Source organism: Teleopsis dalmanni, chromosome 1, assembly GCF_002237135.1.
Source record: "Teleopsis dalmanni isolate 2A chromosome 1, ASM223713v2, whole genome shotgun sequence".
Lineage (NCBI taxonomy): Eukaryota > Metazoa > Arthropoda > Insecta > Diptera > Diopsidae > Teleopsis > Teleopsis dalmanni.
The window spans coordinates 20,560,860-20,576,594 of record NC_051846.1 but is presented as its reverse complement, the minus strand read 5'-3'; the positions used below and the strand labels follow the sequence as shown (position 1 = coordinate 20,576,594).

General features: G+C 30.3%; 3 protein-coding genes across 6 annotated transcripts; 2 read left to right on the top strand and 1 right to left on the bottom strand.

Annotated features, from left to right (window-relative positions):
* Window positions 1-2,187: 2,187 nt before the first annotated feature.
* On the top strand, window positions 2,188-5,439 carry LOC119669929 (pre-rRNA-processing protein TSR1 homolog). Its single transcript, XM_038080019.1, has 7 exons — window positions 2,188-2,406; window positions 2,481-2,560; window positions 2,622-3,141; window positions 3,212-4,025; window positions 4,422-4,545; window positions 4,609-4,875; window positions 4,938-5,439. Exons 1-7 carry the CDS (start codon window positions 2,301-2,303, stop codon window positions 5,418-5,420), a joined length of 2,394 nt encoding a protein of 797 aa, XP_037935947.1. The 5' UTR covers window positions 2,188-2,300; the 3' UTR covers window positions 5,421-5,439.
* Window positions 5,440-5,714: 275 nt separating this feature from the next.
* LOC119670201 (probable serine hydrolase) lies at window positions 5,715-9,491 on the bottom strand. Of its 2 annotated transcripts, none has more exons than XM_038080404.1 (3): window positions 9,065-9,491; window positions 6,796-6,922; window positions 5,715-6,735 (listed from the first exon to the last, which is right to left on the bottom strand). In XM_038080404.1, exons 2-3 carry the CDS (start codon window positions 6,910-6,912, stop codon window positions 5,845-5,847), a joined length of 1,008 nt encoding a protein of 335 aa, XP_037936332.1. In that variant the 5' UTR covers window positions 6,913-6,922; window positions 9,065-9,491; the 3' UTR covers window positions 5,715-5,844. The 2 variants fall into 2 exon arrangements, with proteins under 2 accessions (XP_037936332.1, XP_037936409.1); XM_038080481.1 differs by lacking the exon at window positions 9,065-9,491 and adding an exon at window positions 8,783-8,907.
* Window positions 9,492-11,135: 1,644 nt separating this feature from the next.
* On the top strand, window positions 11,136-12,701 carry LOC119670010 (probable serine hydrolase). Of its 3 annotated transcripts, none has more exons than XM_038080287.1 (3): window positions 11,136-11,220; window positions 11,522-11,632; window positions 11,689-12,701. In XM_038080287.1, exons 2-3 carry the CDS (start codon window positions 11,534-11,536, stop codon window positions 12,607-12,609), a joined length of 1,020 nt encoding a protein of 339 aa, XP_037936215.1. In that variant the 5' UTR covers window positions 11,136-11,220; window positions 11,522-11,533; the 3' UTR covers window positions 12,610-12,701. The 3 variants fall into 3 exon arrangements, with proteins under 3 accessions (XP_037936215.1, XP_037936059.1, XP_037936134.1); XM_038080131.1 differs by having other exon boundaries at window positions 11,144-11,251; XM_038080206.1 differs by having other exon boundaries at window positions 11,159-11,228.
* Window positions 12,702-15,735: the final 3,034 nt, after the last annotated feature.

Sequence of the window (15,735 nt, the reverse complement as noted above, 5' to 3'; positions counted from 1 at the left end):
ATCATAATATATTTAACATATACAGAGGTACTTAGCTACTTAGCTAGATACAATTACGAGAGAGTCTGCATTTAATGGTTTTATAAAGATGCAGTATGGATTGTAATTTTTCAGGTACACATTAACTTATCTAAGATGCTTATATTAAATTACTGATTATATTATTATTTGTTTGATATAGTAAATGATGATTCCAAGAATTATGAGGACCCCATAAAACAATTGAAATATTGATACAAAATATTAAACAATATACTCAATATAATTAATGTATCAATATCAATCAATATAAAAACGATATAAAAATCTAAAAGTTTTGACAGATAAGTAAGTGTGCACAATAACGGACCAAAACTTTCTGATAAAATCTAAATAACAAAATATTACTTACTTACTTAACTGGCCATAACAATCCATTACCGTATTTCGGCTTGACTTAGCAGTCCTCTCCAGGCGCGCTTTCCCCACTCTCATACATCAAATGCAGTTAACTCTTCTTCAACTTGATAACTCCATCTTAGACACGATTTATCTCTACGATTTCATCCTCCAAGTGACACATCAAATACCTTTTTTTACTGCAGGATCTTTATCAATTTTCTCGACATAGCTCAACAGCGAAGCCGCTGGATGTGAATTCGCTGCATTATAACAATGCCGTGATAAAGCTCGTACAGCTCATGGTTCATTCAAAGATCTCACGAATTTTTTTTTTCTCTAAAACTTCTGGCGCTGCTTTATACATTCGTGACAACGTCCATGCTTCAGCGGTAATTGTCGCAAACTCGTAGATAAGCAAAGATCTTACAAAGAACTAAAACTTTTCTTTCGAAAACTCCCAACGCTACTTCATCATTCTCTGATAACATCCATGCTTCTGTGCCATACAGATGAGCTACTTATAGAGTGTAAGGTTTGTCTGTCGTGAGATTGGGGTAACTTTCCAATTCCAAACTTTTCTTTCGTAAACTCCCAACACTACTTCATCATTCTCTGATAGCAACCATGCTTCTGTGCCATACATATGAGCTACTTATAGAGTGTAAGGTTTGTCTGTCGTGAGATTGGGGTAACTTTCCAATTCCAATTTCCTACTAAGCCCATAGTATGTTAGCACCTATTGACAATATTCATTCTTCATCTAATCTCTAGGCTGATTTGGTTCTTGCTTGTTAAAGCGGAGCCTAGATATATAAAATCCTTTACAGATTCCAAGGTATAGTCGTTAGCTACTATCTCGCCAGCTACTAAGTTACTTTAAAGAAAATCCAAATATAGTCTAAGAAAAAATATTTCACCAAGAAATTTTTAAAACAATTACTGAAGAAACATGATTATAAAATTCAATTATTTAATTTTATTAGATGAGATATAAGAAAGTGAGCCTTCTATTAATAATTAATAAACTTTAATGTGTCAAATAAATGGTGCAGTTATTATAAAAGTTTATGCTTATAGCTAAAACTTTATACATACATATATATATATATATATTAAGAAGTATTATATGAAAAATTCTCTTCTGTTCACACAAATAATTTTGATAGAATTTTGTAAATAGAATTTTTATTATTCCGAAATATTTTATAGATTATTTTCTTATATTAATACGAATAATATTAAATTTTTTTTTTAACAATATAATGAATTAACTACACATTGAGTAAAAAACAAATCAACAAATCTAATGGATATAAACAGTTTAAGAATATTATACCAAAAATTTTAAATACCTGTAAAATTATATATATATATTTATATGTGCAATACATACGGTATATAGTTTATAATGTCATAAACGTATTATTCTATTCTTTTGTTCGAAGGGATATTTTTAAATAATTTTTTGCTATTAATTTTGTACAGTGTATATAATTGCTGATATGATTTTATAAAAATTCCCAAAACAAAGGAAATCAGTGTTGCTGCTTGCTCGAAGGAAGATGTTATATGCAATAGTAGTAGCAATAGAGTAATATATACACAGAGCTCACATATATAAAGTTTAGAAGAAACAACAAACGCTTGGTATAAAATATATTAATTTAATTTAATTAAATAATAATAATTCCATACTATTTTTTTTTTTAAGTTTTACAAATCTTTGGTCGCATGTTATTATATTATGCTGTTTAGGCCACTACTTTTTTAGTTCATAGGCAACCCAGTTTGTCTTGTTCTTTTGTGTGCTAACAACAACGTGTGTTGACTACAAAGCCTAGCACATGTTTTAAAAATTAGTAAATAAAGCCAATTTTAAAATTTTATTTTAATATATTGGCAAAATAAATTAAATAATCATGGCTGATAAAGTTTTTCATCGACCGGGGCCCTTAAAGCAAACTAATAAGGCGCATAAAACAGGAAGGCATCGTTCTAAAGGCGCTATTGATAATGCACAGAAAGGTAATTCTATATGTGAATATGCGTAATTCTGTTATTATAAATATTTAACAATTACTCTACTCTTAATGCCATAGGAAAAGTTTCCTTAAAAGTAGTATCCCATAAACACAAACAACAACAGCGAAAAGAACAGCGTCGCAATCAATTGAATCAAGTACGTAAATACTGGCTCAGAAGCCCATAACTTAAATTAAACAAACCAAATTTATTTACAGCTACGTAAGAATAAACGAGAAGAATCTTTTGCAATAAAACGTCAATTGGGTGGTCAAAATACAGCACCATTTCTTGTTTGCATACTGCCGATGCACAAACAAATAGATCCAAGATCTGCGCTGGCCATACTGGAGAATTGTGATGAAGAAGCAGTTGTGGATCGTTCACTTGCAGGTGTTACTTATATAAATTTACCACGTTTCAAACAACGTTTTGCATTCATAGTACCGCCGGTTGGGCGAGGTAATGAAGTTGCTGTATTGGATTATCTTAAAGTATGTGATACAACGTTACTATTAACATCTGCTGCAATGGGTGAAGATGATGTCTTCGATAAATGGGGACATCGTATTTATAACATGATTTCAGCACAAGGTATACCAACACCTATTGTAGCTTTAATGGATTTAGAATCGGTTAATCCAAAAAGGCGTGCAAACTCTAAAGCTGCTGCATATAAATTTTTATCCAAACTATTGCCAGCGGAAAAAATAATGCAATTAGATACAAATGCTGAAGGTATTATTTTTTTGAAATATTTTATTTTATTTCTATTAATTAATATAATTAAAACATTTTCCAAACATAGGTCTTAATGTCATGCGTCGTGTTGGTGCTCAAAAGAAAAATGTGCTCTACAATAAAAATAATAGACCACACCTTTTCGGCGATAAGGTAGAGTTTATACCGAATAGTAATCCAACTCATGAGTTTGGCACACTAAAAGTAACTGGTTTCCTACGCGGCACGCCTTTAGATGTGAACGGCTTAGTGCATATACCTGGTTTAGGTGATTTTCAAATGTCACAAATAGATGCACCACAAGATCCCTACAAATTGGATAAAAGTAGAAATGCTGAAATGTCTACGGATGAAGTGCGCAACTTATGTAAAGCTGATCCTACAAAGCAAACTTCTCTACAAAGTGAAAATATACCGGATCCAATGGATGCAGAACAAACATGGCCAACGGAAGAAGAAATACAAGAAGCACAGAAAGAAGCAAAGAAAACAAAACTTATAAAACGTGTGCCCAAAGGTTATAGCGCATATCAAGCTGCGTGGATACCTGATGTTGAAACTGTTGAAGATGATCAAAGTATTGCTGATGAAGATGAAGATGAAGATGATGAGTTTATGTCATGCGATGATAAATCATTTGATGATGAAGTTGAAAAACCTGATTCAGACACTGAAGAATATGTTGAAACTGCTTCTGTATCTGATGTAGCTATAAATGACGAAAAATATGATTTACAAATGGATTTCCATGAGGAAAGAGATACTATGAAGAAAATTAAAGAAGCACGTGTAGATGAATTGTGGCCGGATGAAATTGATACACCATTGGATGTTGCAGCTAGAGATCGTTTTCAAAAGTTCAGAGGACTGGAATCTTTCAGGTATGTTAAAAATTTTATTTTAATAGTTTCGACTCCACGACGAGGTAAATGGTATTTTTTGGATATAAGTATTTGTGATGAGGGATCTTATACTGTTGTCAGTCAAAATTTCACGCATTCATTTCAGTTCTTTTTGTCCAAATGACTCAAGATTTTGAGAGTCTATCAGTGTTGGATGCAAATGTTAAATGTGATAGACAGTTGATAAGTATATTTGTAATACTACCTTCTTTTGGTTTCACTACAGATACCACTGACTAGAAACATCTGTTTACTTTGGACTCTATCTTGTATAAAAGCAAATTGATATAGTATTATTGTTAATATATACTTATTTATATTAGTTTTTATTATTATTATTATATATATATGTATTATTGTAATATTTACCCACAGAACATCACCTTGGGATACAAAAGAAAATCTACCCAGTGATTATGCACGCATTTATCAATTCAAGAACTTCGATCGCACTAAGAGACGTATTATCACAGAAGCCAAAGAAATTGATGGCGTTTTGGTAGGTTCTCAATTCAATTATTATTAAATAAATAAGAAATATTTTTATTATTTATACAAATAGCCTGGCTGGTATATAACAATACATATCATTAATGTGCCAGCAACAAAATGGTTCGCTTACAAATCTGCACAACTCACCAATAATGTCATTGTCTATGGCATGTTACCACATGAACATCAAATGTCAATCATGAATGTTGTGCTCAAACGTTTACCCGACTCAGAAGTGCCGATAAAATCAAAGGAAAGAATTATTATACAATGTGGTTATCGTCGCTTTGTGGTTAATCCGATTTACAGCCAACACACTAACGGAGATAAACACAAGGTTTGTTCATAATCATTGTATGAAAAAAACAACTATAACTATTTCTTCTGTTTTTTTTTTAGTTTGAACGTTATTTCCGACCACACGAAACAGTTTGTGCTACATTCTTTGCTCCTATACAGTTTCCACCAGTACCGGTGCTCGCATTTAAAGAAAATCCTGATACCACCTTGGCACTGGTTGCGAGGGGTTGTGTGATTAATTGTAATCCTGACCGTATTATACTTAAGCGAGTTGTACTAAGTGGACATCCTATGCGCATTAATCGTAAATCCGCGACAATACGTTATATGTTCTTCAATAAGGAAGATGTAGAATACTTTAAACCAGTAAAACTACGTACAAAATGTGGTCGTTTAGGACATATTAAGGAATCTTTAGGCACACATGGTCACATGAAATGCTATTTCGATGGACAGCTACGTTCGCAGGACACAGTCTTTATGTATCTTTACAAACGAGTTTATCCTAAGTGGACCTATGAAGAATGCCTAATTAGATGCGAAGAAAATAATCAAAGATTGGAGTTAATGATGGATATGTGATATCAATAGTTATTCATTTTAAAATAAAGATTGACTCGTTATTTGTTGAAAATTAAGAATGCAATAATGAAAAAGATATTACAAAAAATTAATGCTAATGGTTTTTTGATTGAAGTTATAATAGTGTTCGCATTGCATTTTAGAAAATTAACACAACTTTTTTTTAAATTAATATTTAAAAGTTAAATTCATTTTATAAAACAAATGTTGTTACATTAAATATGTCATAATTAGTACTTTTTGTAACATTAGTCTGGCTGGTTACAATTTAGAAAACAATTTAAAAGATAAATATTTATATTAAAGATTTGTATTTATTACTTATTTAAGATTTTTTTTAAATTACGTCCTTGCAAGATCTTTGTTAACAAAACATTAGCCTAAGTCTAATAACAAATTAAAATTAAAAGAAATTTCACTAATTTTACGTCCTCCATCTACTAATAAAATCATTTATAATAGGCGCTACTCTTTCGGGATTATTTAAATGCACATGATGTGTGCCCTCCACTTCATGATATTCGAATAGAGGATTCTGCTTTAATATTTCAAGTGTATCGTCATAGTTCTCCTTTGGCTCGTAATATGGACCTCCTAATGCTTTAATAAATAAATGTGGACATTTTATACGCTTCGCCATCTCGAATGGGACTTCCCGCGAGAATGGATAAAACATCGAACTTTTCAAACGACTATCGCGCGCAAAATAATACTTATGAGGCTCATGTTGTGATGGTTTTGAATTCCTTTGAAGTAAGTACTGACATGACTCTACTGAAACAGATTTCTCAGTGCCGATATGTAGACGTTCGACAAGTTGTTCCCATTCGTAACAAGGAGGTTCTGATTTACTACGCATACGTTTTTCCATTTTAATAAAATCTTCTAAACGTGTTGAAATTGAATCAACAATTTTGTCGGGATTTCTTGTAATTGGCTTTAAGACATCTAATCCAACGAACATATCAACTTTATCGGGAAATAAAGCACTAAAAACGAAACCATTTATAGAGCTCATAGAATGAGTTATCATTGATAATTTATCCCATTTAAACTCTTCCATTAGACGCCTTAACAGTACAACATAATCGATTGAGTGATAAGCCTGGCCATCGGGTAACCAGGAAGATAACCCATGGCCAGGCATGTCAAGACTTAAAAAGGCTGTATGTTGTGGTAATAGAGGTGCTAAAGTATCGAATGTTCCTGCATTATCTTGCCAACCATGTAGACCAAGTATGGGACGTACATGTTTTGGGCCATACCATTTTCCAGCTATATGACCCCAAGGTACTGGTACAGTAATTTCATCGAACTGTAAAGAAAACATAATGTTAGTTGTTTTTTAGATAGAGCAATAAACTTTTTAACCTACATGTTTTGTTACTATATTGCTTGGTTTGTGCGATGCAGTAGAGTTCTGGCGTTTAGATAATTTGCTTTGACGGCAAAGATTTTGGAACAGCCTTCGAGCAGTTGTATTTGGCAGCATTTTGTTATTTCTAATAAAAAATTATTTATTAAAATATTTCGATTAATATCTGTTATTATTTCATAAACCATAAATTTTTTCAAATTAAATTAAGACTATTCTTCCTGCCAAGAAAATAAAACGATAAGATAGAAAAAAATTAAAATTAGAAAGAATCAATTTTTTCTATTATTGTTTTAGAATCGTATCTTTCCTACTAAAATTTGTCTATTTGTATTCGACTTTTAAATAGTTAATTAAGAGATCAAATTAGCAGAATTATTGACAAGCTGACACATCAAGCTGATATGAATCTAGAAACCTGTTGGATTACAATGCTGACATGATGTTGTTTTACATTTCTAGCAGTATATAGCTATAACTCCAAGATATATATACATATATACGTTTTTACTTGATTTGAGCAAAAAGGAGAGTAGCTTTGTAAATGAAGTAAATAAATGGCCCGAGTACGCTTCCATACGAAAGACCAGTCTTTTTATCATTTTATCTTGAAATAAAAATTGTTTTAATTGAAATTGTCTAGTAGCTATATGAAAAGAATAGCTTATGCGTACTTTAAGAAAGGAATTGATTTATCAAAACCATGAGCCACTTCCGAGAATGCAGCTAAATAATATTGTTTGATTTGAAACGCAATAATTCTCAATAATAATTTCTCAATAATCCCATATCCTGTTCTAAAGCGATTATATATAACGTGTCTTTAATTGATTATTGACAACATATTTGACAAAAGTATATTTTTAAAAATTTTGGATAGTTGCGGAAGAAGACCTTTGATCTATGTGTTAACGGCAAAGACAGGAAATTTCTTAACTTTTGAATCATTATCACTTGAGAAATTTTTCATTGCTTTGGATTATAGCCAAAGGAAACCATGCTGCTAAAGCTCAACTTCAGTAACGATATTGGTACTTCTGATAATTGCTGTATGATTTTACTTATAATTTCATCGTAACCAGGTATAATTTTTATTATATAAAATCGTATTATATAGGTTTGAAAAAATTCGGATGGTTGCCTTGACATCATTCAAGCGTAATTTAATGGAATTTTCAACAATAAAAAGAGACTCAATAAATCATATGATTTTAATCATATAACTGAAACTAATAATATTCTAATTGCAGTTTTAGTCTTAATTACAACAAAATAATAAAAGGGAAAAATTAATAAACTAATCAGGGCAAGTTATTCTTAATAAATATATATCAAAATAATATAATCACCGAATAAAATAGGCGGTCTTGCTTGAGGAAAAGAAATGCCAATTAACAATAATTTTTATATTATCATATATTATTATCATCATATATTGACCAGTAATACATAGAAGTAAACTTATAAATAGTTTTCTTAGTATTTGATAGTTTATTGGAAAATAAGTTCTATATATAATTATGATTAGAGAAAATTGAGATTAACAGGATCCAGGGATCACGAACGACCACGACAATTTATGGAACGTACGCAACAATATTAACAAAATCTAAAATATTTCAGTTCTGAACTTAATGATCTGCTTAATCACCGTTTAAATAAACAAATAATATAAGTTGTAATTTAACGTCAAATTTTCCAGACGAAAGTGACTATTATTTTTTAATAGCAAACTTGTTATATTTCATAAAGAGGTTTTTCTGAATTTTTGGTCAGCCAAAAATTCAATTAATTAAAATAATATAAAAAATAAAATTTTTGTTGTTGTGTTTCACTACTGTTCGAAAAAACCTCTTTATAAACAAATAATAAAATACTATTAAAAGAATATCAGTTTGTATAATTTCACAATTAAAAATATGATTTTCATAAAACATTTATGCGCTTGGAGCTGTTCTAGGGTTAAGTATTTTGTTTACTGTATTACTCGCATATTTTTGTTATCAGTTGATAAGAGACACTTTATGCTAATTATAATTTTGCAGACATAAAAACACGTGTTTGTCTGGTAATTATCAACAAAAATGTTTAAGATATTTAATTATCACTTTAGCAGGTAAATTATTATAAAATACAAATACTGGCCACTTTTTAACACATTGTGTTCTTCTCTTATTAAATGTATGTCAACAATTATGACAATAAAAGCTATACACTTTTTACTTATAACGTTTTTTTAATTAAAATATAATTACCGTTTTTAACTTACACAAAACTAATAAATATTTTTTATTTCCGTAAATTCTTGGACGTCAACGCAACTCACGTAATGTCGTCAGGCAATTCACACGTCCGTATGAAAGTTTACATCACAAATTCAGATTGACTAATTTCATAAAAAAATGTATGTTTGATTCATTCGGACTTTGTACCTGATTATATATTTCGCGAATTTCTTATTTTAGTACATAATTAAACAAGTTGTTGTTTGTATATTATTAAACAAATCAACAATCTTGGCCAATATTACTTCTCTCTTAATTTACACTTTTACATTTGCTCTTTGACATTGGCCTTGAAACCATACAATATTTACACCGATAAGTACTGCGAAAGCTTTATGCAACTTATTATTTCAATAAAAATAAATAATGTTTAAATCAGATTCCACTTATTAATAAATCAGTGACATTAAATATTTAAAAAAAAATTATATGTCAAAAGCAATAATTGAGAGTTTTTCTCAACTGTTTTTTTGTTGCTCAATGTATTGGCAAAACAGGGTTGCCGTGCTCAAGTTGAAAGTGAAATAATTGTTTTTCTCAAATTTTATGTATTTATTATCACTATTAGTTGTCATGTAAATGAAATGTCGTGGAGAGGCAAACATGAAAACAATCGAGTTTCAGTTTTCGACGTAAAGGTAGAGGAAAACTTATAGTATGTTCTCCCTGCTTACTTAGTAAATAACTTAAGTGACTTTAAAATTGTCTTCACAATTTTAATTTAGCATATTAAACTCTGTTTAAATTGCTGAAGTGTTAAATTAATAAATAGTGAGTGCTTTTCTTGTGCTAAAATTTGATCTAATAATACAAAGAAATTTCTTATTTTTTATATATATGAAAAGTTAAACAATTACATACATTTTTGAAAATTACATGTAAAAAAGTAGCAACTGCTTTGACAGTTCAAAGTTATTAATTAGTTATACTATGTTCAAACACACTTTAAATTCGCAAAAATCTTAATATCCTATGTTATATTTGTTTTCCACACAAAATTTAGTTTTAAGGTTGGAACGAAATTTAGGAAAATTGTCTTAATTTCGTTGAAATGAAGGCTGAAATGCGTAAAATAAATTTTATTCAAAAGATAAAGTTGAGATAACTAAAATGTGACATTTTTTTAAAATAAATATCAGTGACTGTTGACTTGAATAAAACCGAGAAAATATTTTGAAATTATTATTAATTTAAAATAGAGTGAAAAATAATTATTTACATACCTGAAATCCATTAAAGTTAATAAAACTACTGTTTATAGTTATAATAATCAACTTTTTAAATGGTGTTTGGAGCATGCAATTTTTAAAAATGGTTTTGTAAACAAAAAACATATGATTTCCTTAGTTTGGGGCAGTATGAACAATTTCAAAATTAATTTAATTTCAATTTTATGAAATTAAGGAAATTTGGCTGTCTGAACATAGTATAAAGATTTCACATGGAAAGTTTAAAGTTTTAAAATTTTATATAAATTATTTAGCATAATTTAGACTATACTGCGTTTACATGTAGACTTATCGAGCCTGTCGAACATATTTTTACATGAATTTTGAATATGTTTTGTGGGAATATGGCACATATTAGGTCTGTTCCACGAGCTACTCATAGTAACTTTGAGTAAACACTGTGTATACACAAGCGCGATCCACCAGCAAATTTTCAAGTATTTTTGTGTAAATTTTACTTCTGTTTTACTCATGTGTTACTATGAGTAGCTCGTGGAACAGACCTATTATTGCATATTTATCGAATTAAATGCAATAGTCTAAACATAGCATAACATTGAAGTTATTTAATATGAATTTAGTGAGTATGAATACTTCGTTTACATTGCAATTTGTGATAAAATATAATATATCATTTATTACTTTGTGCAATTATAAAATATTTAATAAAAGCAACATATATGTTATTGACAACCTAACCTAACCTATTAATTATTCATGACTAATATATATATATAGTGTGTATAGTAATTATACAAAAAGGTAATATTGCTGAAAATGTGCACTTTGAATACGACTCTGTTATGTGTTCTACTGCATAAAATTTGTTCTCGCGTACTTTCAAAGAGAACAGCACAATATTGTCATATCACCTATGTTGCTTGGATGTCGAGTATTGTTTTGACTTTGTTGTGAGTTGGTCGGTGTTTTGACTTCATTAAAGTAATTATTTAAATTTTTAATGTTTGTTTATATTTATCCATTAAAATTTTCTAAAGTATCTTAACGTCAGTTATTCTTGTGAATTTAGTCTTAGCGGCATAGGAAAACAGTTCACAAAATAAGGAGAATTGATAAGATTTTTTTCACTTAACTCAGTTGTTTTTTTTTAACTAATCTTAAATCATATTTTAATAATAGATAAGCAAACTCTAAAACCAATGTTCATAAACCTAATTATAAAATAAAATTAAATTAGTAACTTAATTGCAGCACAACAAAATTATGGAGTCCAATAGTTCATCAAACTATAATGACACTCTCGTCATGACGAATAGGTATCGTGACGCAAGTGACTTAACAGGCGAGAAGCCACTACGTGAGGTAATTAGTTGGCGTGCTTTGACTTAAACTTTGACCTTTAATATTTGAATTTTTAGTTTGCAGAAGTAACAATACCAGTGCCTTGGGGACACATTTCAGGCAAATGGTACGGTCCACAAACAGTTCAGCCTATATTAGGCCTGCATGGTTGGCAGGACAATGCAGGAACATATGATTTATTAGTTCCCCTATTCCCACCAGAAGTAGCTTTTCTATCAATTGATTTGCCTGGTCATGGACTTTCCTCTCGGTTACCAGATGGTTGCTATTACAATACCGTCGACAATTTGTACATAATACGCATAATCATGAAACAATACAAGTGGGAAAAAGTTTCAATTATTGGTCATTCAATGTCTGCAATTATTGGCTTCTTATTCGCTGCAGTATTTCCAGATAAAGTGGATATGGTGATTGCTATTGATGCTCTAAAACCGCATCAGCGTCCATATAGCAGTGTCATACGTACCATGGAAACACGCATGGATGAATTTCTACGTGAGGATGAACGTAATAGAAGCAATGTTGAACCGCCAAGTTACGCTTATGATGAACTCATTGAACGAATTTTCATTGGTACATTCCATTCAGTGAATAAGAATATCTGCCACCATATGCTGGCGCGTCACATACAAAAATCGGAAAAATATCCAAACAAATATTTCTTTTGCCGTGACCGTAGATTAAAATTCTATAACTATGCTGCAGGCTCACAGGAATTATGTGTGGAAATGGCTAAAAGAATTGAATGTCCATACTTGTTTATTAAAGCACGACACTCTTCATATTTCGAAGAGAAAAAGTATTATGATGAGGTATTTGATATTCTCACAAAAAAACCGAACTTTGAATATTTTGAATGTGACGGTTCGCATCATTTACATATGAACAATCCTGAATTGGTAATTGAACCAATAAACAATTTTATTAAACGATTTGGCCCAAAACCGAAATTAGAAAAATCCAGCAAACTGTAGATAGAGTTTTTCTATATATCATATGTTAAAGAAAATTTGTAAACTTTTGTATTATAAACTTTGTTAAATATTTTGGTTATAAGGGATGCTAGTCTGTGTGATTAAAATTTAATACCTCGTAATCATGTATGACTTTTTTAATTTTTTTTGTAAGCAATTATATCTTAATAGTTATTGTGCATACTTAATTCTCTAGCAAATAAAATCATATCTAGGTTGATTATAATTACCTTAAATTTGATTGCACTATTTTTTTTTAATAATTATAATAAGAACACGTTAATTGGAACTTTACAAAGATCCAATATAAACATCAAACCCAACAAAATGTGACATCATGCTTTATGTTTTCATCATAAAACTTTTAAACATAATAATTGTAGTACACAGTAAAAATCGAAGAGCATACAGAAGATGCTTTAAAAAAAGGTTTTTTAAATAACGTCGTGAATTTATCTATCTATCACTTTACTATATCTGAGTCAGAAAAACGCACCTACTTTGTCAATAATAAAATAATATATAATTAAAAGAACGAGTAAAGGTTATTTACGTTTCTCTTAAGTACTGTGCTTCTCTGAAAGAATATACATATTGTGCATCAATTATTTTAATTAATTACTTGTATGATACAACTCATAAAGTTTAAAAAAGTATTCATCGAGATGTTGATAAGCGAAGAATTAAAAAATATCAAATTTTAGACTATTGACTATGTTATGCAGACAGGCATGGTCCCGTTAATTATAAAATTTTTGTTGTTTTATAAACTAAAAATTGGGAATGAGGAAAAATAGAAATTTCGATTATGAACAAAAGAAGCCGAAACATTCGTCATGGGACTGCCTGCATAACAGAGACCCATCCCAACTAAAAATTAGTACTAATATCCACTTTGTATAAAATATGAGCATAAAACTCCATATAAAAAAAGACTGTACAATATCAGTCATTTCTTTTCCATATGAAGTTTGATGCTAGTATGGACGCTAGTACTAGGCTTAAGGAAATAAAGGCAGTACCTCACAAAGTTGGGTTGTATGTTAGTTAATAGTTAAAGTGCTAAGTAAATGGAAATTCCAGCTCGCCTAACGGTATGCTTCTATTTTTGTAGTGTTAGTTTCTACAGTTTTACCAGCACTGGAATTTTGATTTTCTAGTGTTTAATAAGTGTTTGCTTTAAAATAGTTCTATACATATATTACCGGAATAGATGCCTTAACGGCTTGAGAGTCCATGGTAACCGAGCAAAAATGATTTATTGATAAGAAGAGTATCAATAATTTTCTTTTTCTTTTAATTTTATGTAAAAAACGAATGAAAAACTATTTTTAAGGGGTTCGCAAAAACCGCCCCTATCTGTTAACTCTGCTGCTTAAAATGTTTTCTACTAGTTTATAGCCTAAAGCTCGATAAATATATCTATATCTAAATAAACAAAATAGAAATAAGTAACTTTTTACTTCAAATATATTCAATGAAACTTGCTGCTGTAAGATCACTGAACTAATCTCACATGTAGGCGTTCACAATCAATTTTGTATGACCACGAGTGAGTGTATATATGTCCATTTCCATTTCTATTTCTCTTCAATGGATTGAATGACAATATTCTTTCAACAGTTCTGCTGTGTACAAGATTTTTATCTTACATATATTAGCTTTGATACTAATATTTATTTGATCTGAAAATCAAAAATATTTGGCAAATTTTATGAAAATTAATTCGTAAACGAAACTATTAGCATACATTTTTGGATATTTTGAATTTCAAAACAAAAGTGAAATATTATTGGCAACTTGTTAGAACCGATTATCAATTTGCGTTTTTCACACTCATGGAGTCGAACGCACATTTTATTTAAATCCACAAAATTAATATTTCATATGTGGTTTTACTTCTCTCAGAAACACACACATCATAAATAAAATATTGATGACATAACCTTGACGTCAAAAGACATGATGACCATAGCAGAGATCTACAGCGTGTTGTCTTTGTTGCTAGTCATCATAAGCTACAAGGAAATATATTTATATAGATTAGTTTGTCGCGGTCTCATGCTTTTTCGCACAAAAAATACCATTGTGACCATTAAGTATAAGTACAATATTATAGTTCTAGCGGGGACTGCAAAATTTTGAAGCCATCGATTTAATATGTTATTTAGTTTACGAAAGTTTCTTAGTAAATACTAAAAAAACTACGCTGATGGGACCTTCTCCTGGTGGGATTCACTTAAAAAATATGATTTTTCCACCATTTTTAAGTTTGAGTAAAAATAGCGATCGGCTGTTCTATATTCTAAGTAGTCAATAAAAAAAGTTTTTGGCTTCCTAGCACTTACAATTCTTTCATAAACTAATAAAACGTATTCCATAAAAAGGACTAAATATTCTATTTTTATCGATTTATCACATTATAGCCAGCCCAGCCCAATATTTGGTAATATTTGTATTGTTTACCACATTTTTATATTAAATATAATATTTACGCCACTAAACCCGCCTGATTGATTTGATTTTTAACTAGTCAAACATTCATTAGTGATACGTCCAGGCGAGAAGATGCCGATGATGCATCTGAGACATCGGTCGCCGAAGCATCGTAGTTGTTGTTTTAAAGTGTTGGTCATGTGCCAGGATTCGCAGCCATATAATAGTACCTTCTTAATGCAAGCATTAAAAATGTTGTTTTTCTAATGACAATGGATCTCCAAACTGGAGAAAGTACAGCAAAAGTACGTTTAGCTTTCTCTAGACGTTTTATCACATCGCGAGCAGTACCACCATTCGGGGTCACGACACTATCGAGATACCCAAATTTGTCGGATTACTCTAAGTTGTGATTGTTTACGGAATACCACTATTCGAGGTCAACACACTACTCAAATTCGTCGGCAAACTCTAACCTGTAATAGTTTACGGAGTATGGAGTTTTATTGCGGGAGTTTACATGCGTCGTTTTTATTTACTGCAGTTTATTTCTTAGTCGGTCTTATACAACATTTCAGATATGGAGTTGATCATACACTATACCTCATTGTGGCTCTGTGAGAGCAGAACTAAATCATAGGCAAATGCGTGGTTATTTAATCTTTTATTCAATTTTCACTGTATACTCTA

Excerpts from the sequence above, each read along its gene's own strand:
- LOC119669929 (XM_038080019.1), top strand. The coding sequence starts at position 2,301 with ATGGCTGATAAAGTTTTTCATCGACCGGGGCCCTTAAAGCAAACTAAT. Across the intron at positions 4,026-4,421 it reads AGAGGACTGGAATCTTTCAG|AACATCACCTTGGGATACAA; the intron begins GTATGTTAAAAA and ends ATTTACCCACAG. Across the intron at positions 4,546-4,608 it reads AAGAAATTGATGGCGTTTTG|CCTGGCTGGTATATAACAAT; the intron begins GTAGGTTCTCAA and ends TTATACAAATAG.
- LOC119670201 (XM_038080404.1), bottom strand. The coding sequence starts at position 6,912 with ATGCTGCCAAATACAACTGCTCGAAGGCTGTTCCAAAATCTTTGCCGT. Across the intron at positions 6,736-6,795 it reads GCAATATAGTAACAAAACAT|TTCGATGAAATTACTGTACC; the intron begins GTAGGTTAAAAA and ends TTTTCTTTACAG.
- LOC119670010 (XM_038080287.1), top strand. The coding sequence starts at position 11,534 with ATGGAGTCCAATAGTTCATCAAACTATAATGACACTCTCGTCATGACG. Across the intron at positions 11,633-11,688 it reads GCGAGAAGCCACTACGTGAG|TTTGCAGAAGTAACAATACC; the intron begins GTAATTAGTTGG and ends TTGAATTTTTAG.